Genomic DNA, 20103 nt, shown 5'->3' on the forward strand with positions numbered 1-20103 from the left:
TGCGGCCGTACCCCGAACGCGCTCCAAACTCCTCCCTCCGCATCGCCCCGCGCCCCCCGGGCCCTGCCGCCCCCTGCCCGGCCTCCCTCCGCGGCCGCGGAGCGTGCGCGCAGTGCGGGCGGCCTGGGCAGGTGGGGCGGGGAGCGGAGCGGAGAGGAGGAGAGGAAGGAGGAGGAGAGGAAGGAGGAGGAGGAGGCGGAGGAGGGGGGCCGGCCTGCCCGCAGCCGCCGCCGCCGCCAGGCCGCCATGATGCTTGTTTGCTTTCAATGAGTGTGAGGAGGAGGCGGGGGGGAGCCGCTCTCCCGTCCGGCCCGCGGCAGGAAACAAAGAGCCAGGCAGGCGGCGGAGCGAGGGCGGCGGGGGGACGGGGATGCTGCAGCCACAGGTAGGGGCGGCCCCGGCGGCCGGCCCGGAGCGGGGGGCTCTGCCCGGGGGGGGCAGCGCTGCGGGGGGAGTGCGCTGAGGGGGGGACCGGCGGCAGCACGGCGAGGGGAGGGGAACCCCGGGCTCGGCGGGGAGAAGCCCCCGCGCCGCGGCGTTTGGGGGTGTCAGGGGGGGCCGAGGCCCCTCTGGGCGTGGGGGGGAGCTCCGAGGGGGTGTGCTGGGCCTGGGCAGCCGCTGCTGCGGGGACGCCCGGGGGAGGCTCCGCGCCCGGGGAGGCGGCGGGGAACGGTGGCTCTTGAAGCGGGGGCGGCGGGGAGGGGGCTCCGCACCCCCGGGCCGAGCCCCGCGAGCGCCCACCGGCGAGCGGAGGCAGGGAGGGAGGCTGGGAGGGAGCCGGGCCGGGCGGCGCCGCGCAGGAGCCCGGCTCGGTTTGCATCGGAGGGGCAATTAAGAGAAATTAGTATAATGGCATCTGGAAGGCTGAAGTTGTTTTTTTGTTGTTGTTGTTGTTATTATTGGTGCTGGTAGGTTTTGTTGTTTTTGTCGGTTTGGTTTTATTTTCCTCACCGTGCAATTGAGTTTAAAATAATTAAACAAAAGGCCGAGGGAAATGACATCAATCGGGGGAACTGCCCGTCCACCCTCCACGCACGGCGCCCCGCGCCGCTGCCTCCCCGGAGGCCGATCCGCCTGGCTGGGCGCGCACCGAGGGGCGGCAGCGCTGCCTGTCAGCGGAGCGCTTCGCCTGCTCCGGAAGGAGCCGCGGCAGCTGCCTAGCTATCTGCCCGCCCGCCCCGCCGTCCCTCCCCGCCCCGCCGGCAGCGGGAGCCGCGGCCGCGCTGGCGCCGGGGCCGGAGCGCCGCTCGCTCGTTCCGGCGGAGGGAGCGGCGGGGCGGGCGCGGGCCCTGAGTGGCAGCGGCGGCCGCCAATGCGAGGCCGCGCGGGCCCTGAGTGGCAGCGGCGGCGGCCAATGGGGAGGCGCGGGGGGCGGGCGCACGAGGCCGCGGGACAGGCGCATGCAGGGATAAACAGAGCGAATTGGGGCGGGGGGCGGCGGGGCTGCGGTCGCAGCGGCCTCCGCACCGGTCTGTAACCGAGCGGGGCCCGAGCGGGGTCACTGCCTCGGCTGGGGCACGGGGAATGAGCGTCTGGGCCGCCTGCGGAACCGCATCTGCGCTGGTCCGGGCGGTGCGCAGCTCCCGCACCCCCCCACGGTCCGGCTTGGTGGTCACAGAGCAGCCTTTCCTGCTCCAGAAATTTATGGAGAGCGATAAGCCTGGGATCAGACAAGGCTTTAGAAAAGGAGATATCTTCTACACCTGTCTCTGTCTTGGTATCTATGGTGAACACGTATTTTATCAGCAGTTTTACCACAAACACTAAAATTCATATGAAGCCTGCTAGGTTGTAGTCCTAGGTTGGACTCGATGGTCTTAGAGGTCTTCTCCAACCTGATTCTGTGCTGCTTTGCTTTGTGTAATTTAAGAAGTATATTCAAAACAAATACAGTAAGCTGAGGGTTTTGTTGGGTTTTTTGTTTTGTTTTTGTTTTGGTTTTTGTTTGTTTGTTTTTAATACAGCCATCTGTATTTCCACAAACGCATAGAAAATTGTATCACTGAAAATAGAACTTCATGGATGGGTATTTACTTTGTAACTGGAGTTGCAGATTGCCTGTTTTTTCATTTGATTTCTGGGGTTTATTTTCATAATCTAGATTTTGCCACAGTGGGTAACTAATTCAAAATCCAAGGGATTAAGAAATACCTGTGGTATTTGTCTGGCTTAAATACAAAGATGTGCAAGTGTTGACTGGTAATTGTATTGTATCTCGCATTTTTTTTCATTCTAGAGCAGGTCTCGTAATTGGGAATTTATCAACATTTCCACTGGGGTAATTTTACAGGATTATCCGCCCTCTGTTCTTCCTGCTGGTTCATCTGGACTCTGTGGAGTTTGCTGCTAGCAATGGAGCCTTCTGTGGGGGTTTATTCATGCTATTACTGAAATGGAGCCCTTCGCATTTGGATTAACTCTTTGTTCACTTTTCACCTGAATCGCTTGGATCAGCCCATGTTTTAAAAGGATCTTACCATGCATCTCTTTTCTGTTTGCATTCTGAAGTTGAACTCTGAATACAGTCTCATATTCAGGCTGTTTACTGTGCTTGAATTTTAGAGGAAGAACTGAAATATAAAGATAGATGAAACTGTAATACTGCATGGGCAGGTAAATACATTTGACATTTTCTACATGAAGACTTGAAAACATTGTATGAAGGGTCACAGATTGAATGAGCATGGTACCTTTTCAAGATAGGGCTGTACTAGATATTAGGAAGACATTCTTTTAACCAAGTGCAATGTTTGTGATGGAAACCTCAACTGTCTTTGAAATGGTTCCAAGTCTGAGCAAACTAAAAATTCTTTCCCAACATATGAACAAAAGAATCTATAGCTGAAAACATGGCTGTATAAACAAAAATGGTTCTGTTAATCTGTTACCAAAAAACTTAAATATTAGTGTTTGTAGTGCACTGTGCCATGCTGTTTGGCTCACCACCGTGCCAGGAGTCCATGTGGTGAACCAGAATTCTTCCATCCACTCGTGCAGTCCTTGTTGCAGAGGCCCTGGTTCTGTTTGCTAACAGACTGTTTGAGTTTTAAATTATTATTATCTGTTTTTATCATGTCCTTTTGGCTGTACACTTGTGTATGTGCAGTCTGACCATTATATCCCAGTCTCAAATGGGACCACATTAGGCAAAGATTCTGCACAGAACCTTTAGGAATGAGAATGCCTTTCAGTATTCAGAATTGAAGTGATGTACAAGAATTGACACTTATTTCTATAGGGGTATTAATTTTCAGGAAATATATGTAGTATATATATATATACACACTGTATATGTGTATGTTGTGGGCTTTAAAAAGCTACCAGTGACCTTAAAACACCACAAAAATATTCTCAACAGACTGAACCACCAGATTTTAGCTCTAATTGCATGAGGCAGGGGTTGACCCATGCCCAATTGCATACACAGTATCTGGGGTTTTCAATCCATATATTGAGGTCTTGCACTATTTCCCATGTCAAAATACTGACATTACTGATTCCAGTCTAAATTTAGCCTTCTCCATGGTATAATTTTGAAAGCTTTCTGCATAAATTGCTCAGACTGAGTCACTGCAGGGTTTCATCTGTTTTGTTCCTTCTAAAGTGTTGGTGCTTCACACTTGGAAGTGTGATTATTGTACAATACCCTGCAAGATTATTAGCATTGCATTAAATGACATTATTTATGTTCTTACACTGAAATTGGGTTGTATAAGTCCACTCAAAAAGAGAGTCTTGTCATAAGCTTGGGGACCTGCACTCTTAGTTTCTACATAGAGCAATTTCTGCAGCTGACATCTTGAAGAGTTTACAAATGCTTAGGCAGGTCCCAAAGAAAAAGCTGTTTAAATGTTTAACATGTGCTTTTAGCTGCTAATTGCACTTCCAAGATGGTGCTTGCTTAAAAAAATGATTGGCGACAACTCAGTTTTTTCCCTTTGTAAGACCGCAACGTGAATCCTTTCATTAATGCCTTGGAGCCCTTATTTCTGGGGTATGAATCAAGGAGGGACTAGGAGCAGTAAACATGTACAGTTGCTTATTTTAGAACTAAAATACTTGCTGTTAGTATTCCAGTTTATGGTACAATGGAGATCTGCAGGAAGAGATTGATTTGACTTTAGATTTTTTTAGACTGGGAATGCTGTTCGTTGTTCTCTGGAGGCTGCCAGCTCAACATTGTGATCACAGCCTGGATATTCGGATGGCTCTCTTGTCTATCTGAGTTCATGTTCCTGGTATACAGCCTTTATTCTGCAAGTGAGGGGGCTCCCTACCTGAAGACCTTCTTGAAGTTTTGTTCCATTTATAATACCAGTATCTCCAAAGCAACCTTTGAGCTTCCCCCTTTCCTTAGCAAGGCAGCAGTTTCAGTTGGAGATGTGGGGTTTCCCAGAACATGCTGAAGCAATTTGAGTGATGGATCCTGTCATGAAGGTGCAGCATCTTGCAGTGGAGACCAGGAATATACAGTAATGTCATATCCTGCATGTTACAAATAATACACAACTTTATTGCTTGAGCTATTTTGGAGTGTATTGATGGGTGAGATGTGGATCCTGCACATTGATCTGACTTCGTGCTGCTCCACAAAAGTGTCTCTCTGCATGGATCTGTTTACAGAGTCAGGGATCAGTAAAAAAAACTTACATGAAAGATCTGTCTCTGAAGTGATTTTTGCAACAAAGGCCATGTTTAGTCAACACCTACAAAGACAGAAGGCTTGAAACTAAACTAAAACACTACCATGGTTGGCCATATACCATCTGATGTGTATCACCTGTCAGAGCAAGGAAATGGCATCATAATAGCTGAATGTAAAAAGTACTGAGACATTTTATGCCACATTCTGACCATTAATACTTTAAAAATATTTTAAAGAAGTTGTAATGGCTTTCACCCAGCAGAGGAGCTTTTTCTGACAAAACAAAGGTCCTGTGGATTAAGAGGAATTTCGGTGCAGCATGAATCACAATTCAGCTGCAGAGTATTTTCAGGAATGAGAGCTTTTAGGAGCAAGTAGTAAGTGTGAAGAATAATTAAAACTAGTAAGGAATCCTGTTTTGATGAGGAGCATGATGAAAGATCCACCTCTGGAGATTTGAATGGCCAGTCATGGCATTGGTGCTTTCTGTATAGGGAGCAGTGGACTAGATCACCTTATGATTTCTTCTGATTTAGAAGGTCAGGATTTCTGTCTAGTGGCAGAATTTAGAAAGGTGCTACTTTGGTTTCTCATTAGATCCATTTATTTCCCATTAAATCATCTATGTTAATGCAACTGTTGTCAGAGTAATGCTCAAAACCAAGCAGTGACATGGCTGAGTGGTGATACTTCATTATTAAAAAAACCAACCCCCACAACCTCTAAACCCCACTTTTTTAGCTGAGTATCATTGCTGGTTTTCAGTATTGTCTCACAAGCAGCTGCATCAGCACAACTGAGGGAGATGATGCAGTGGAACATGGTGACAGGAAAGAAGTCTTGAGTTGGCTTTGCTGCGCAAGATGTGGTTGCAGAAAAACATTTTCAGGCTTGTTGGTTAAATTTGAAGTAAAACCAATCTCTGAATAATTTGTTTGCTGTCAGGATGTGGCTAGATGGGTAAAGCATCAGCTGTGTGATGAGTTCTGTAACATCCTGACCTTCAGTTAGTTTAACAACACTAACACTAACAAGCATTTAGATACCTAGAAATTGTGTTCTAGGAAGGCAGAGATTTTCGAATTTAGGTACTGACGTCTCTTGTCAAGCTCTGGTTCAGTTCTATAGCAGGAATGCTGAAAATGAGCTCATTTAAAGTAGCTGAGTTCTCTCTTAATCCTTAGTTCTGTTGTAAGACTAAGAAATAGTGTTTTGTGTGGTGGCTTTTGGTTTTTCCCCCATGAAACAACAGATGTGGTAAGCATTCTGCAGACACATAAAGGAAAATGTGGTGAGGAGCATGTTGGTGCATGTGCCAATATTTAGAACAGACTACTGAGTTGGAGCAAGATAAGAAATTTTGCACTAGATTCCCTAAACAAGAATCAGTGTTCTATGTATTGTGAAGAATCATAACTAAATTGTCAAATATGATTGGATATAACCAGTGGAGTGGGAGTTGGTATTATATTAATGTTTTCGAGTGTAAGACTGTTCTCAGCTTTCTAGAGACATTTATAGGTGAAGCTTTTAAGCCTTGGTCTTTCTGCCTACGTTTATAAAACCTGAAGCTAAATGTTTTACAACACAACTCCTGTTTTTTAAAGCTGGTCTTTTAAGTTCCATCTGTCTCGTACAGTATACAATTCTGTAATGCAATGTAATTTATTTAAATTCTTAAAGTAATTAGTGAACCTGACATCTCTTTAATATATTAGCGTTTCAGAATACACTAACAGAATGTGCAAAAAGCTGAATGCTGTGTAGTACTCATTAACTAGCCAATGTGGTTCCAGTTAAGGTCAGTCTTTGCTTTGCAATTTGGTTTTGTGTTAGTGTTTGTTTTGTATACAGCAGCCTTTTACTATAGTCATAATTAGATGCAATTTCTGATAATTAAGAACTATTCTAATCATCTGGACCATGTTTGCAACACTGAGAACATTTGGACATCGTATTTCTAATGATTATATGTTGTGCAGGGTAAGGGGTGGGAATTCGAGGGGTTTTTTATCGCGAGTCTGGTAAAACAAGTCTGGTTTGGAGATCTGTATGGAAGATGGAGCAGTCGAGGAGCTCTGTCCTAAACTCTGCATTTTGTACTCTGACCATTTTAGAGTTCTCTTCTAGACCTAAACTAGATTTTGTAGCAACTGAACGTGGAAGTGGCAATTGCTTTTTTGCATTAGTGAGATGATGGTAAACGAGTTTTTCACACTGTGCAAGGTTCAGAGGATTACACATACATCATTAAAATATGGGACTGCACGTAGCTTATCTGTGGGAAATTGTAATAGATAGGGGTTGGGTAGAAAAAGTAGAAGTTGGGAAAATTGCATCCTCCCTATGCCTGCCACTGCCAGCTGGAACCAGCCAGTTTGCCTTTCCATAAACAAGTAGTTATGAAGGACAAAGACACCTTAATTAAATTTGAAATACCTGCAGGTCAAAATGTAATATGCTCTTCTTAAAAATATTAAATGACTGAGTTTTGGACTTAACAAAATTTAAAACCTGTTCTAGTCAGTGCTCTCTGGTCTAATGGAGCCTTCCTGATTTGAAGACAGCAAGTAAATCCTGTGACATTTATGGCCCAGTTTATCTGAACCAGGATACTTTGCTTGAGTTTCAGGAGGGTTATGTTTCATTTTAGTCAGCTTTGGCAAGATGAAGGGGTTTGCTGAATTTCAACAGCTTTATAGATTTTTAAAAGAATAATAAAGCATTTGTCAGCTTCTGAGTTTTCTGTAGTAGAACTTATATATGCAAATTCAAATAACTCATCTGATTAGTAATATTCCAGATACACTTACATGAATTAATGGGTGTTGACTTAATCAGTATAGTGTATTTATTATTACACATGTTCACATCCCACAGCATTATCTTCAGTCTGAAAAAGAGGAAGGGTAACTCGTGGGTTTGTATTGGCAGTCATATAAAATTACAGTTTTAGAAGTCCTCAAAATAGGATGGAGAAGCATCACATCCCTGATGAAGCTAACAGCCACTAAAAAATCTTAATACACTCAGAGGCACTAAAATGTGATCTTAGCAAGTGAAAAAGTACTTGGAATTAATCAGTTGACTTTGTGTTGATGCAACAGCTTTTTTACAATTTTCATTTAGGTTATTCCAACATTAGGCTGTAAATTGGGTTAAAGGGGTCTTGACACTTTCCCACATGTTATAGTTGGGTCTCTTGGGAGGGGGGAGTGTTTCAGGAGTTGATCTTGTGCTGCTGCAGTTCTGCCTGTGCCCACAGCTGGTACATGCCATCCCTCCCCACACTGGGCAAAAGGAAATTTTTAACTTACAGCGTGTGTTCTGAAAATTTCAGGTGTTGGCCTTTAGCTGATTTCCCAATCGGATTTTCCCTAGCCTTGTTTTTTCAATACCAAATACGTACTGTAAAAAAAAAATATACTTGAAGAGCTCTTTTCAAATAAAATGCCAAGAGTGTTTGTACTAGTCCAGAAATAATAGGTGTTTACACAACAGACTTGATATTTGCCTTGAAGTAGCATACTAGTAGGAAAAAAAATAAATATGTGGTTTCTTGCAACACTGGTGTTTTCTTTGTATATGTTTCAATAGAGGGATCTGGTTCATGCCTACGAAGTTAAATGTAAGGTTGTATTTCAATAGATAAGCAAGTCCTTAAGTTTCTGTTTATTCAGTCTCAGAATAGTTGTGATTTTAGTTCTAATGTATGGATTTCTCAATTCAAAATTCAATTTTATTTTTTTCTTTTGGGCGATGGCTCAACCTGCTTTCCTGAACTTTGGTTTATCGGCTTGTGTATTGTAGCAAAATGTGCTTTGTAGGTGTGTTGTGTGTTACAATACATTGTAGCAAAATACACTTTGTATAAAACGCATGTATAAAATATGTGTAACATAATATATAGTATTGCAACAAAATAGGCATTATGTAGCAAGTTTCATAGGAGAATGCAAGTATTCTTCTGTATTATGGTATATACCTACTAGTAGTTGGGAAATATGAAATGACAGGCATATGTTAAGATTTATATTTTTAAAAAACCAAAGTTTCAATTTGGTATGTTTTGAATAAGACATTTATAGAAATAAGATAACATGAAATTTAGAAGGCTTTGTAGGAACAGTATCAGGATACAGAAAAAGTATCCAGTTCTCTAGTTTTATGTCTTAGGTGGGTTGGGTGATGCCAAATAATTTTAAATAAGAATTTAGCTGAAATACATTAAATGTACTTCACAGGGCACTTGAGGTTTAGCTGGGATGCTTTGGGTATTTGTTTCCTTTCCTCATCATGGTATCTTGCCCATGAATATTTTTCCATCAGTTTTCAGTATTGACATCACTCTCGAGTTTGTTGCCCAGGCATGGAACAGGCTGAGGATAAATTCAGTCATTGACTCAACTCATCAAATTCAGCAGGGACTGACCTTTATCATAAACCCTGTTCAATCCACTGTGGCTTTTCTGTGAGAAGGTGCCAGATGTTGCACCTTGTCATCCTGCCCAGGGACAGTGTTGTTGCTTATTTGCCTTTACTTCAAGCTGAAATGTAATTAAGTTCCCATAGAAATTCATGACTTGCTGAGTAAAGCGCTACCAGTGACAGGACAGGGAAAGCAGCAGGCTTGATTCATGTTGGAAAAGCACTTTTTAAAGAAGGGGTAATGAGTCTTTGAGTAGGAAAGGGCAAATCTGCAGTTTTATAGTAAAACTGAAATACGGCACTATGAAATTATCTCAAAGATTTTTTTCCAAAGTACAGTGGTTTGCTTTTAGAGGTACTTCTGTTCCCTTTGAAGAGGGTCACTGTTTGGAAAGCAGAAATTCCTGTTAATTCTAATAAAGCTCAGCAGTAGAAATTAACCCTTTCAATGCAGATTAACACATCTCATTAGCCTATACATTGTTAGACCTACTAGAGCCTTAAGTTATCTAAAAGGCAATGTACTTTGCCTTCAGTTAGGATTTCAGACTTTGTTCAGTGTTACTGTTTAACTGGGCGAGGGTAGCTGGAAGCAAGCTTTGCTTCCTGCTATAAGAGAAGAGATTTTGTGCCAGTGTGGCCAGAAGTGCCATTACAGTGGTGTCCTCATTTCAACAGCTGCAAATCCACACATACATTCCTGCTATACAGAAGTAATAACACAGGAAGCTAGTCTCCCTCAAATATATATTTTTTCCCTCTTCCCCCTTTAGCCAGTTTAATTCTCTTCACCAGCTCCTTTGTTATCAGACAAAAGTCGGTGCTGATGCAAGAGTGAAGTGGAAATACAGGGTCCTGGGGAGGAGGAACTGCAGCAGGGCCAGCTTAGTTCTGCTTCATGCATTGTAAAACCACAGTGCAAGTGGTAGAGGGTGTGGAGGATCCTAAATTAACTTTGGATTCAAAACAGACCAGTCAATTTAAGAAACATTTATATTTGTGGGGGAGGTCACTGGAACCCATTTTGAAGTGAAACTTCAGATTGCATGGAAAAGAGCTTCAGGGTTAAAGGCACAAGGTTACAAAAGAATGGTCTGGGGTGAGCTTCCAGTTGAGGGTTTGGAGAGAGAAAGGGAAAAAAATGTCTCTCATATGTGCTATTGTTTTCTTATGAAATTTTGAGCATCTTAATAGATTGCTTTCTATCCTGCTACTTTTCAGCAGTTGAGAAGTAATTTATTTGGCAAGTAATACTGCACTGCATCAACAAATGGAAAATATTCTCCAATTGTCTTGTTGCTTCTTACTTTATTAGATCTAGATTTGCATCATTTATTCACTGTTTTTAATTAAAGTAGCAAAAAGTTTGAGTAATTCTGCACTTAATCAGGTGTGGTGCTGCTTTGTTTACCTTCCCCTCCTGGCTATCTCCTGATCTGCATTAGTGTGTTAGTGACTAGTAATAGCAAGTAAAGGGGAAGGAGGGGAATCTGAAGAAGTCACCAATGTGTGTTAGGAGGTTTCAGAAGCAGAGCTGTGATGCTTCAGCATTGTGATGTTGAAGTGTTTCTAAAGGTATTCCCAGGTTTGTTAATGGGTTTTATGGATAGTTCAGAGTAAGTATGAAAATAGTTATTTTGGAATAGTTGATTGGATCAGTCGAAGTTATGTCTGAACACTGTGTTGCTCTTACTTGTTTATCATTTTCAGCAGTTTTAGAATTCAAGTTTTCTTTTCCTAATTTAAAGATGATGTTTTAGCGGCAAACTTGATGTCTACATCCATAGTAACAGTATGAAAGACTGTACTTGGCCTACAGGATTTGTTCAATACATTTCATTTCCAGTCTGAGTTAATTTATCATGGTATTGTAGGAAGCATTTCACAAAATGAAGTATTGGAGTGCTTAAAACAACCCCAAAACCCCTTAATCTCAAAGTATCTCCTCATCCAATTTAAATCTTCCTCCTCACCATCTTCCAATTTCATAAAAATGGCAGAAAGGTAGTGCCTTGTCACTCAGAGGAGACTCATTTCTCCATTTTGAAGACATTATTTATTGGTAATTTCCATAGTCACCTGGAGCATTAACTGCCTCATAGTCCAGCTTCCATTTTGCACATGTCCCTAGCCAAGGACACATCATTCCAAATGTCTTGTCAGGCAGTGAGCTGAATCCCCTGGTTCTCCTACAGGAGCAGTGTATCTAAACCAGCCTGGCCTCCAGGAAGTCCTTTCCTATGCCAGCAGCCTCCTGACATGGTACTGTGGCTGGGGGTGCAGCCCAGGAGCTCGTGGTGCTGGTGATGGCACTGCCATTGTCATTGTCCAGGGTGATCCCAGCCCCGTGCCCAGCCTGGCTGTGCATGGCCTGGCTGGAGAGAAGGCAGCAGCTCAACCTGGGAGCGTTTGGCTTTGTCTGCAGTGGTCTGTTCTGAGGAAAGCCAAAGCCAGTGCTCCATCACCCACCTGCTGTAGTAGCCAGCTTTGTCAGCTCTCTTCCAGAAGGTTGTTCTCCCTTGACACAGCAGCCTTCAGGTTTTCCCTTCTCTTTCTGATCCCTGTCACCCTTCCTGAAGGAGCTGTGGGTCCCTGCTGCTGTCACCCTGTCCCAATGCCTGTGTCTCAGCACCCTCTGTACAAACAAGGGCTTAGAGCAGTGTCTGCACTGGAGGCTTGGGATCTAATTCCTGTGTCAGACCCTGTGCATTGTTAACCTCATTGGCCTTGCTTGGCTCAGTTCCTTTGGGGTAAGGGGTGTTAATTCTGTGTGGGGACTGAGTGACCCATGGTGGAAGTGAGCAGCCATACTCAGTACAACTCTCAAGCTCTTCTGTTTTTACAGCTGTTAAAATGACAATTTTAATAACCAGGTACAAGATAGTAAACAATTTCATTTGCATTCAAACATACTTAAATGTCCTTTTCATTAAATTTAAGTAGTCTGGAGCACATTCCAGGAATCCATGTCATATCTTTGTTATAAAGATTTTCTCCTTTACAAACTGATTTACTGTGTGCAATAAGAACCTAATATTAATGGTGCTACACCATCTGTGTTGGTGCAAGTGAAAATTACAGGTGGTATAAGCTCTTTCGAAAATTACCATGATGATTGTTAAAAGCTGCAGTTATCAGTGGTTCTAAGGATGTTCAGCACTATTTTATGGATCTTAACTATAAATTGCTTTAGCTTGACAAAACTCTCACTTAATGTGATGTTTACTTCAGCTTTTATATTTTACTGTAGCAGCCCAGTGGGTACTAAATTTGGATTTAGGGAGATGGAGAAAGGAAACAGTAAAAGAGACTGATTTTCTTGAACTACTCCATGCTGTGAAGTTTTGAAATGCAATTCAAGGTGCTGTGCTTGTATTTTATGCTGTACTATGAGATACAACCCAAATTTAGCCTTCCTGTCAGTTCCTGAGGAATTTTGAGTTCTGGGTGATAGATGAAGATGTGCTAATGCCTGGTGTGACACTATTCTAGATGTGGCTGGTGGCAGTGATGCTTTTGGGCAGCAGCAGCTTCTTCAGCCAGGAGGCTCTCAAGCATTTGCTGCTTTTTTGGCACCTGGTAATCCTGAACAGCAGGGATTCATCCTCTGAGAAATGCAGCAGTGAGAGAGGGAAAACCATCAAGAGCAAGAACTTTATTGAGAGGGAGTCCAGGATCACCAGGATCCAGTGTTAAACCCCCAAATTCTTAAATCTAATTGTTTTAGTGCACTTTAACAAAACCCACTGGAAAAGTATGTCATCCTCTTTTAGCAGTGAGCAGTGATACAGTGCTGGTACCAGCAAAGCTGTTAATTAGTGCATGTGATTGAGTGTGCTCTGGGGAGTGTTCATGTTTCTGTACTGAATGAGATTTCTGTCTTTGCTATACCTGCTTCTTGAAAAATTGGAACATATTTATTAATTCAGGGAGAAGCAGGAAGAGAAAGCAGTAAATGTCTAGGGAAGGTAAATGTTTCCTGACAAGCTGGAGCATTCCTACGTGGTCTTTGTGAATTATATATAATTATACATAGAAATTTCAGAAGAGATGCTCTGTACATTAGTCTAATATATATTTTTGTACCAGTTGCATAGTTACTGCAGGGAAAAGTTAGGCTTTTACCTTTCTGGAGATTATAGTCCACTCTCATTTAATTAGCAAAGTCTGATGAAAAAAGTGTTACATTTGGCAATTCCTACACCCTGGGTACTCAAATGCCTTCACTCTGGAAGGAGCCTCACCCAGCTGCTATTTATAATCTGATCCTTTTACCCACAATTCACTTCTTAAAGGGGAATTTCTTTTCACTGCAGAAATCTGGTTTGCACCAGTAGTGGGAGTGGGAAGGGGAAGGAGGAGTGTGGCTTAGTGAAAGAGCTGTTGTATTAAAAGTAAGCATGTGATACCTAAAAGCTTTATTTTAGTTAAGATGTATAGTTATCAGAAAGGTTTTAGTGGATTTCCATTGTTTTGTTTAACATGCAGAGTAAACATTTTTTAGTAAAATCAGTAAACAGATTATAAGTTAGGTTGGTAGTCTTATTTACTAGGAATTATTCTTTGATTATTTTATATCGTGACAATATTTTTCAGTTCATCCCAGAAAATTAAAAAAATGAGAAAGCCTTAAAAGTCTTGGTAGGAAATATCCTTAGAAATTATACCAGTATAGCTGCTTGCTTACTGAGTGGGTTTGGATAGTATTATAATATTGCTGTCATGTATTTTGCTGAATAATTGCATAATATTGCTTGTAATGTGTTTTAAAGGGTGATTTGAGCCAGCATTGTTTAATTTCTCTATTTCATATAAATAGATTAGTAGCTTATTGTTTGTTGGAGAGGAATGCTTGCTTCTCTGTCATGGTGCATGATTGAGTATGGCAAAAAGAGCCTAGAAATATTATTCTTACAAAGTTACCAGGTGTGATGTGAAAAAGAAAGAGAAAAATGAAGTTAAATTTCAGTATTAAATACCTGGCTGAAGAAAGTGATAGAAATATCTACCTTGGGTGCAATATTTTCAGATTGCAGAGTAGGGTGGAGATTGAATTAAAACCTATCACTACAGATTTAAAGACTTGAGGGTCTTTTTCAAACCTTAATTATTTTCTTGATGCTGATTTGTGTGAAAAGTTGAGATTTGCAGTAAACCTGGAACTGATAGGTAATCAGAGTTATTAGCAAATGTGTTCTCTAGAAATTTGAGAGAGATCCCATTGATGGTGATCATCTCTTTGTGAAGTTTCATTGTTGAAGAGACAAGAGCCTGCAGTGGGATGTGTCAGTTCTGAGGGACACACAACATGGGAGGTGGTGGGACACAATTTTTAATTGCTTTGCAGATTCTGGTAAATACCTGGGGGCTGGGCTGTTGTCTGTCATTCAAGGAGCATTAGGAATCTGTTTTTCTATTTTATATCAGTGTTTCCCATTCAGCAACGTTTGTAAACAGGCACGTTATCTGTAGCTTTGAAAAGTATTTGGTACCAAAGTCTAATATGAAATTTAACCTAAATGGGAATTACCTTCTACAGAATTCTCAGTGTACAATATCTCAGTTAATCACTTGCCTTTTGGTTTCAACAGGAATGCCCAAGGAAAAGTACGATCCACCTGATCCACGGAGGATGTACACAATTATGTCCTCAGAGGAAGCAGCCAATGGAAAGAAATCACACTGGGCAGAGTTGGAAATAAGTGGTAAGAAACTGAGGCATGGTCCTGAGTTATGAACTCACTACAAGTAGTTTGGGCTTAGACAAGCCTGGGGTGGAGTTGTTACCTGCCTTGAAGTGAGCCAGCAGAACAATGGGATTGCAGCTGCCAGCTGGGGGGTGTGTGGAGGGAAGAGCTTGGGCTGGGATAACACAGGGAGCTGTAGGACAGGTAAGTGGGGCAAGTAGGAAATCCCCATGTACAGAAAAATTGTCAAGGTAAGGATAGGAAGCTCTTTATGTTTTAAGAAGATGAAGTAAGGGAAAACATTTATAGTGTTATGTTCTTACTGTAGGTAATGTAACAATGAGGTATTGGTCCATAAAGCAGAACTGTTCTGTTTAAAAGCAGCTGTAAACTTTTCTTTATTCTTAAGATTAAATACAAACACCAAAACTTCCACATTCTGTGCAAGCTTTGAGATAGTGTTGAATCTTTTTCTGAAAAGATAATGCTCAGAATTCATAAGCATGTATTTCAACTGGTCAACCAGTCTCTTGATTTGTAGAGTGAATCCTGAGCTTGCTACAAAAAGTGTGTTTACAAGGAAGTTCAAGCAAATATTTTAAGAATTAAAAAACTGTTTTGTGACACTTTAAACTTAGGCTGTAATTTTGTGTAAACATGGAGGTTCTTTAAGCAACTGTGAAAATTGCCATGTGGATTTATAAATGACTGTTCAGTTGAAAAATTTATGGAAGAAAGACTAAACAAACAGTTCTTCAAATTGTGAAGAATCTTTCCATCCAGTTCACTGAGTCTATCTGTGCCTTGCTTCCAGTACCACGTGCATCACCATGTGAATAGCATTCTTTACTGAAGGTTACAGATGCAGAAACACAGTTAAATGCTGCTTCAGGAATCAGCATTACATATCAGCATTAGGCTTGGAATCCTCTTGGACATCTGCTGCTCTGCATAGGAAGTGCATTAAGTGATGGCTCTTTCCTTTCATGCCTGGTAATCTCACTATAGACTGATTCCCGCCAAGGGAGGTGCTGGAGTGGAGAGCCTGGATCAGGGATGTTGATTGGAAATCCTTTCAGCTACAAGGCTTTCTATGATCACAGTCACCTGTTTGCATTGGGGGTGGGGAAGAGGTGCTAATTCAGTTTTAAAATGCAAAGAACTATTGATTTGTGCTTAAAACCTTTCAAAAGATTTCTTAACGAGCATTAGAGAAGCATCAATCCCTTAAGAACTGTATGCATTTGCCTTGCAAAATAAAATGTGCAGTGTTTTTGTTTCAATTATGTCCTTTCCTTGCAAAATACTTGGTCACATAATACAGAAAGCCACAAATGTTTAACATTTAAATCAGGGTTTTTTTTCACTACAGGCTTTTTTATGCTCCTTGTTTTGTTATGGCTCACTGGAAATTATACCAGTATTAAACATTTTGCTGCCAGGGACTGAGTCCCAGATGCACATGTCTCAGTGTAACTTTTCCTGGGCACTACATATGAATTTTTATTTTGGAGAAAATAATTTAAGGAAAGGAATTACAAAGTGTGTGTGTTGGTATAATATTAACCAGACTGTTGTTAACCTTGATGAGTCACAGTGGGGATTTTAAAGTTATTCCAGCTAACTTTTTGCCTTGGAGAAACTGGTGATGGTACTCCTGATGCTTTTGGTACAGTGAGATGATTTATGTAAATGAAAAAAGATTTACCCCTGGAGGAAAAAAATCTTTGAGAGAAGAAATATTTTGAGACATTTTGATGATATCTCACATTACTTGCATGCAGTAGTGTAAAAATCTTGATTCTGTCACACAAATCCATGTTTCCACCCTTCAGTTTATACAAAAAATCATACCTTTTAAAAAATATCTGGCAATAGTTGATACAGCTTTTAGTTGAATGCCAGATGGAAATCCATGTTCTCAACTAAGCATCTTAGTCACCCTAAATATAGTGTTTCTATCTGTTCTTGGCTGGATTAATGCCATAGAGTAAAGATTTTTGGTTTGAAAGATGTGCAGAAATAAGGGATGAACCGAAGCACCGTCTTTTATCTCAGACGTAAACTATAATTGAAAAAAATCTGTTTCTTACACCTCTGTTATTGATAAATTCATGGTCAGCTAGTTAATATGTTTTGTCTTGTGTGGAACTAGATAAAGACAGATGTTTAAGCCTTAAGTATGGATTGGGAAAAACATCCTCAAGCATCCTTGGCGATATCTTGCATTTTCTCACACAATGACAATTTTTTTGTCTATAGAATCAGTGGTTAATGGAATTTACAATGAATAAAATAATAACAATAAAACCCACGAGCAAAACTCACCCTCAAATTCCCCTGCCCCATACATACTTGAAAAATGTGCTATTATTACCAAATATATGTATTTTAAATGTTCTGTTTTCTCTTGTACCTTTCTTCCACAGGGAAAGTGAGAAGCTTAAGTTCATCATTGTGGACACTGACCCATTTGACAGCTTTGCATCTCAGTGACAATTCCTTATCCCGTATTCCTTCAGACATTGCCAAGCTTCACAATCTGGTATATCTGGACTTGTCCTCTAATAAAATTCGCAGTTTACCAGCAGAGCTCGGAAACATGGTGTCACTCAGGTATGTAAATCCTAACAGGAGTTGGAATTGTTCTTTTATTATCTTTGTAGCAGCAGTTCAAATTTCAGCATAAGTAAATTCCCCTTTTCTCCCTTCTTATCTACCTCCCTGAGTACTTGCTGTGGGCTGTGCAGCTATAGCAGTACTGGCTTTTCTGTGATCTCCTGTTCTGATGTATGACAGCACAGAATGAGCCTCAGAAGTGCTTGGTTTGATGGCAATCACCCATTTTATATTTTTCCAAGTCAGGTTTTCTCTCAGGCATCTCTTTCCAGATTCTTTCACAGATCTTTTATGTGATGTTTTGTCTCAAAGAATAAGTGAAGCACCAAAAAAAATTGCTTTTATCTCACAGTAAGGTAGGATAAAGGTCAGATTAAATATTTATGATTATGTTAACTACAATGTTTTCCTCTTTATTCATATTTAGCAATTATACTTAACAATAGTTCTTGTTCTGTTTATTGTATAACAATTGCAACATGTCTAGTATCATCTCCTCCCCACCTTTGCTGTGATGTAACTGCATTCCTGTGCAAACTGGGGAGGAGAAAAAAAATGTTCTAATCACAGTTTTCAAGGGGTTTTTTTTCTTCAGTTTTGTTATGCCAAGATGTACAAAGTTAGCATGGAATGAAAACTCCTTTTGGAAGTGAAATGTGAATAATGATGCCAAGTTAGATTGTACTTAAGACTGCGGCATTTTACTTTGTAAAAAAAAACTGTTACATAAATATATAAATTATTTATATAAGAGTAAATATTTGCAGGCAACAACCTTTTGCCCTTGACCCAAAGGAAGAACCTTATCTTAGGTTTATTAGACAGTTGCCAGTAATTGCCTTTGTTGCTGTTAATTTAGAAGATATTTCTGAACAGCTTTCTCAAATCCAGAAAGTACAGTCTGAAAGTAGCGAGAATGTTATTAGGAGTAAAGACAATGATAGAGGAGTGGACTGCCAGCACAGCTTTCATGAAGCTGGAAGCAAAACAAGTTTGCACATAGAAATACCTGTCATTGCATTTTCCTTCCCTTTAGAAAAGTCTGCTCTATTGGAGAGGATTAAACTAGCTGATTAAATTGGTTCTAAAAGCTCAAATTCCAGAGCAGTTCAAGTCTCAACCTTGGAGGCTGAGCAAAGGGACCTTGCTTTTTGAAGCATAATTGGCAGCTCTGTTTTGTAGCACGTTGTATAGTTGCTTTCAGCTGGAGAGGAGTGTGTTCTAAGCTCTACTTCTTTGCATTACTATTTCAATTAAAAGCAGTTATTAGTAAGAGGTTTCTTCCCTTCTTTGTCCAACTCCTTGGATATTGTGAGTTAGCAACCCTAAATTTACTGGAATAGTCTCAAATTCATCTTTGTACATCATTAGCCTCCTTTCAGTCTTTTTAAAACATTTTTGTAAATGTAACACTTGTGACATGGAGATAGCTCAGCAGTGCAGAGTCATCAGTAATGTCAAGTCATTATGCCTTCTTCCCAACACTTCTCCTGATTTATTCTGGCTGATTCTGTGAATCTTCAGCCCTTGCAAATCCTAAGTTTCTTCTGAGCAGAGAAGGGTAGATCTTGTAAATGTGAAATGTGTGGCTAAGGTCTAGGATCACATAAGCTTTCTATTTAATGGCCAAAACACAGCACTTGAGCCCAGATCTCTAAATGTGAAAAGCTGTGCATGAACCCACTGTGCTCTTCAGTAATTGCAGCTGCTCCATTTTTTTTTTTTTTTTCATTGTAATGAAAGTGAAGAAAAACCCATAAGCACACCCTATGTGGGAGCACATTGCAGGTCCCAGCTGGGCCAGGGTTTTGTGTTCCAGGCTGGCTCTTGCTGCAGACACTTCCCCTGGATTCTGGGAAGTTGTTCAAACTAACAGTAATTCAACCCTGGGCATTGCTGATATCCTGAGCCACAGAAATCATTTGTGCTCTCAGCACTGAGAACTGATAACAGCTCTTTCCAGCTCCCACATCTGGAGCTCTGGGTTCAGTCTGTACTGTAGAGCTCACCCAGGTCTCCTTTCATCTCCTTTTTACTGCAAGTAGTTGAAAAAAAGACATGTCAGAGCAGTAGGATTTCTGATCTTTGCAGAAACAGGAGAAAAAAATAAACAGTGTAACATGTTATCTTGGAAAGCTCAGCTGTAAAACAGATTCTCATGATATGCTTGAAAAAACTTGAGTGCACCCCCAGTACATTTGCAGATGACACAGAGCTGGGTGGAAGGGTTGATCTGCTGGAGGGCAGGAAGGCTCTGCAGAGGGATCTGGACTGGCTGCATCTATGGGCTGGGGCCAGTGGTGTGAGGTTCAGTCTGGTGATGTGCTGGGCTCTGCACTTGGGTCACAACCCAGCAGTGCTCAAATTTGGGGAAACAATCTGGGAAGCTGCCTGAGCTGCCTGGTGGAAAAGGACTTGGTGGGAGTGGTGAACAGCAGCTGAACATGAGCCAAGTGTGCCCAGATGGCTGAGAAAGCTGATGGCACCTGGCCTGGATCAGCAATAGTGAGGCAGCAGCACCAGGGCAGTGACAGTCCCACTGTGCTGGGCATTGCTGATGCCACACCTAAATTCCTGGAGTCAGGATTTGCTTATGACAAGGAAGACATTGAAACCCTCAAATGCTGTTCTCAAGAAATCAACAACAGTTAAATTAACTCTTGCCCTCCAGGTTTCCTTTTTTTTTTTTTTTTTTTTCCCAGAAATACTTATCAAGTCTCTAGG

At 41.4% G+C, this 20103-nt stretch overlaps 1 protein-coding gene across 3 annotated transcripts in view; it reads left to right on the forward strand.

Annotated features, from left to right (window-relative positions):
- Window positions 1-204: 204 nt before the first annotated feature.
- Window positions 205-20103, forward strand: part of CNOT6 (CCR4-NOT transcription complex subunit 6) — a 32065-nt gene continuing 12166 nt past the window's right edge. For 2 of the 3 annotated variants that reach the window (XM_033072975.1, XM_033072977.1), the window contains exons 1-3: window positions 205-385; window positions 14665-14778; window positions 17190-17376. In XM_033072975.1, the coding sequence (XP_032928866.1) occupies window positions 14667-14778; window positions 17190-17376 (299 nt within the window). In that variant the 5' untranslated portion in view covers window positions 205-385; window positions 14665-14666. Of the gene's footprint in view, window positions 386-2236; window positions 2614-14664; window positions 14779-17189; window positions 17377-20103 lie in introns of all 3 variants that reach the window. The other variant, XM_033072976.1, reaches the window with a different exon arrangement.

This window comes from Catharus ustulatus, chromosome 15 (assembly GCF_009819885.2).
Source record: "Catharus ustulatus isolate bCatUst1 chromosome 15, bCatUst1.pri.v2, whole genome shotgun sequence".
NCBI classification, from domain to species: domain Eukaryota; kingdom Metazoa; phylum Chordata; class Aves; order Passeriformes; family Turdidae; genus Catharus; species Catharus ustulatus.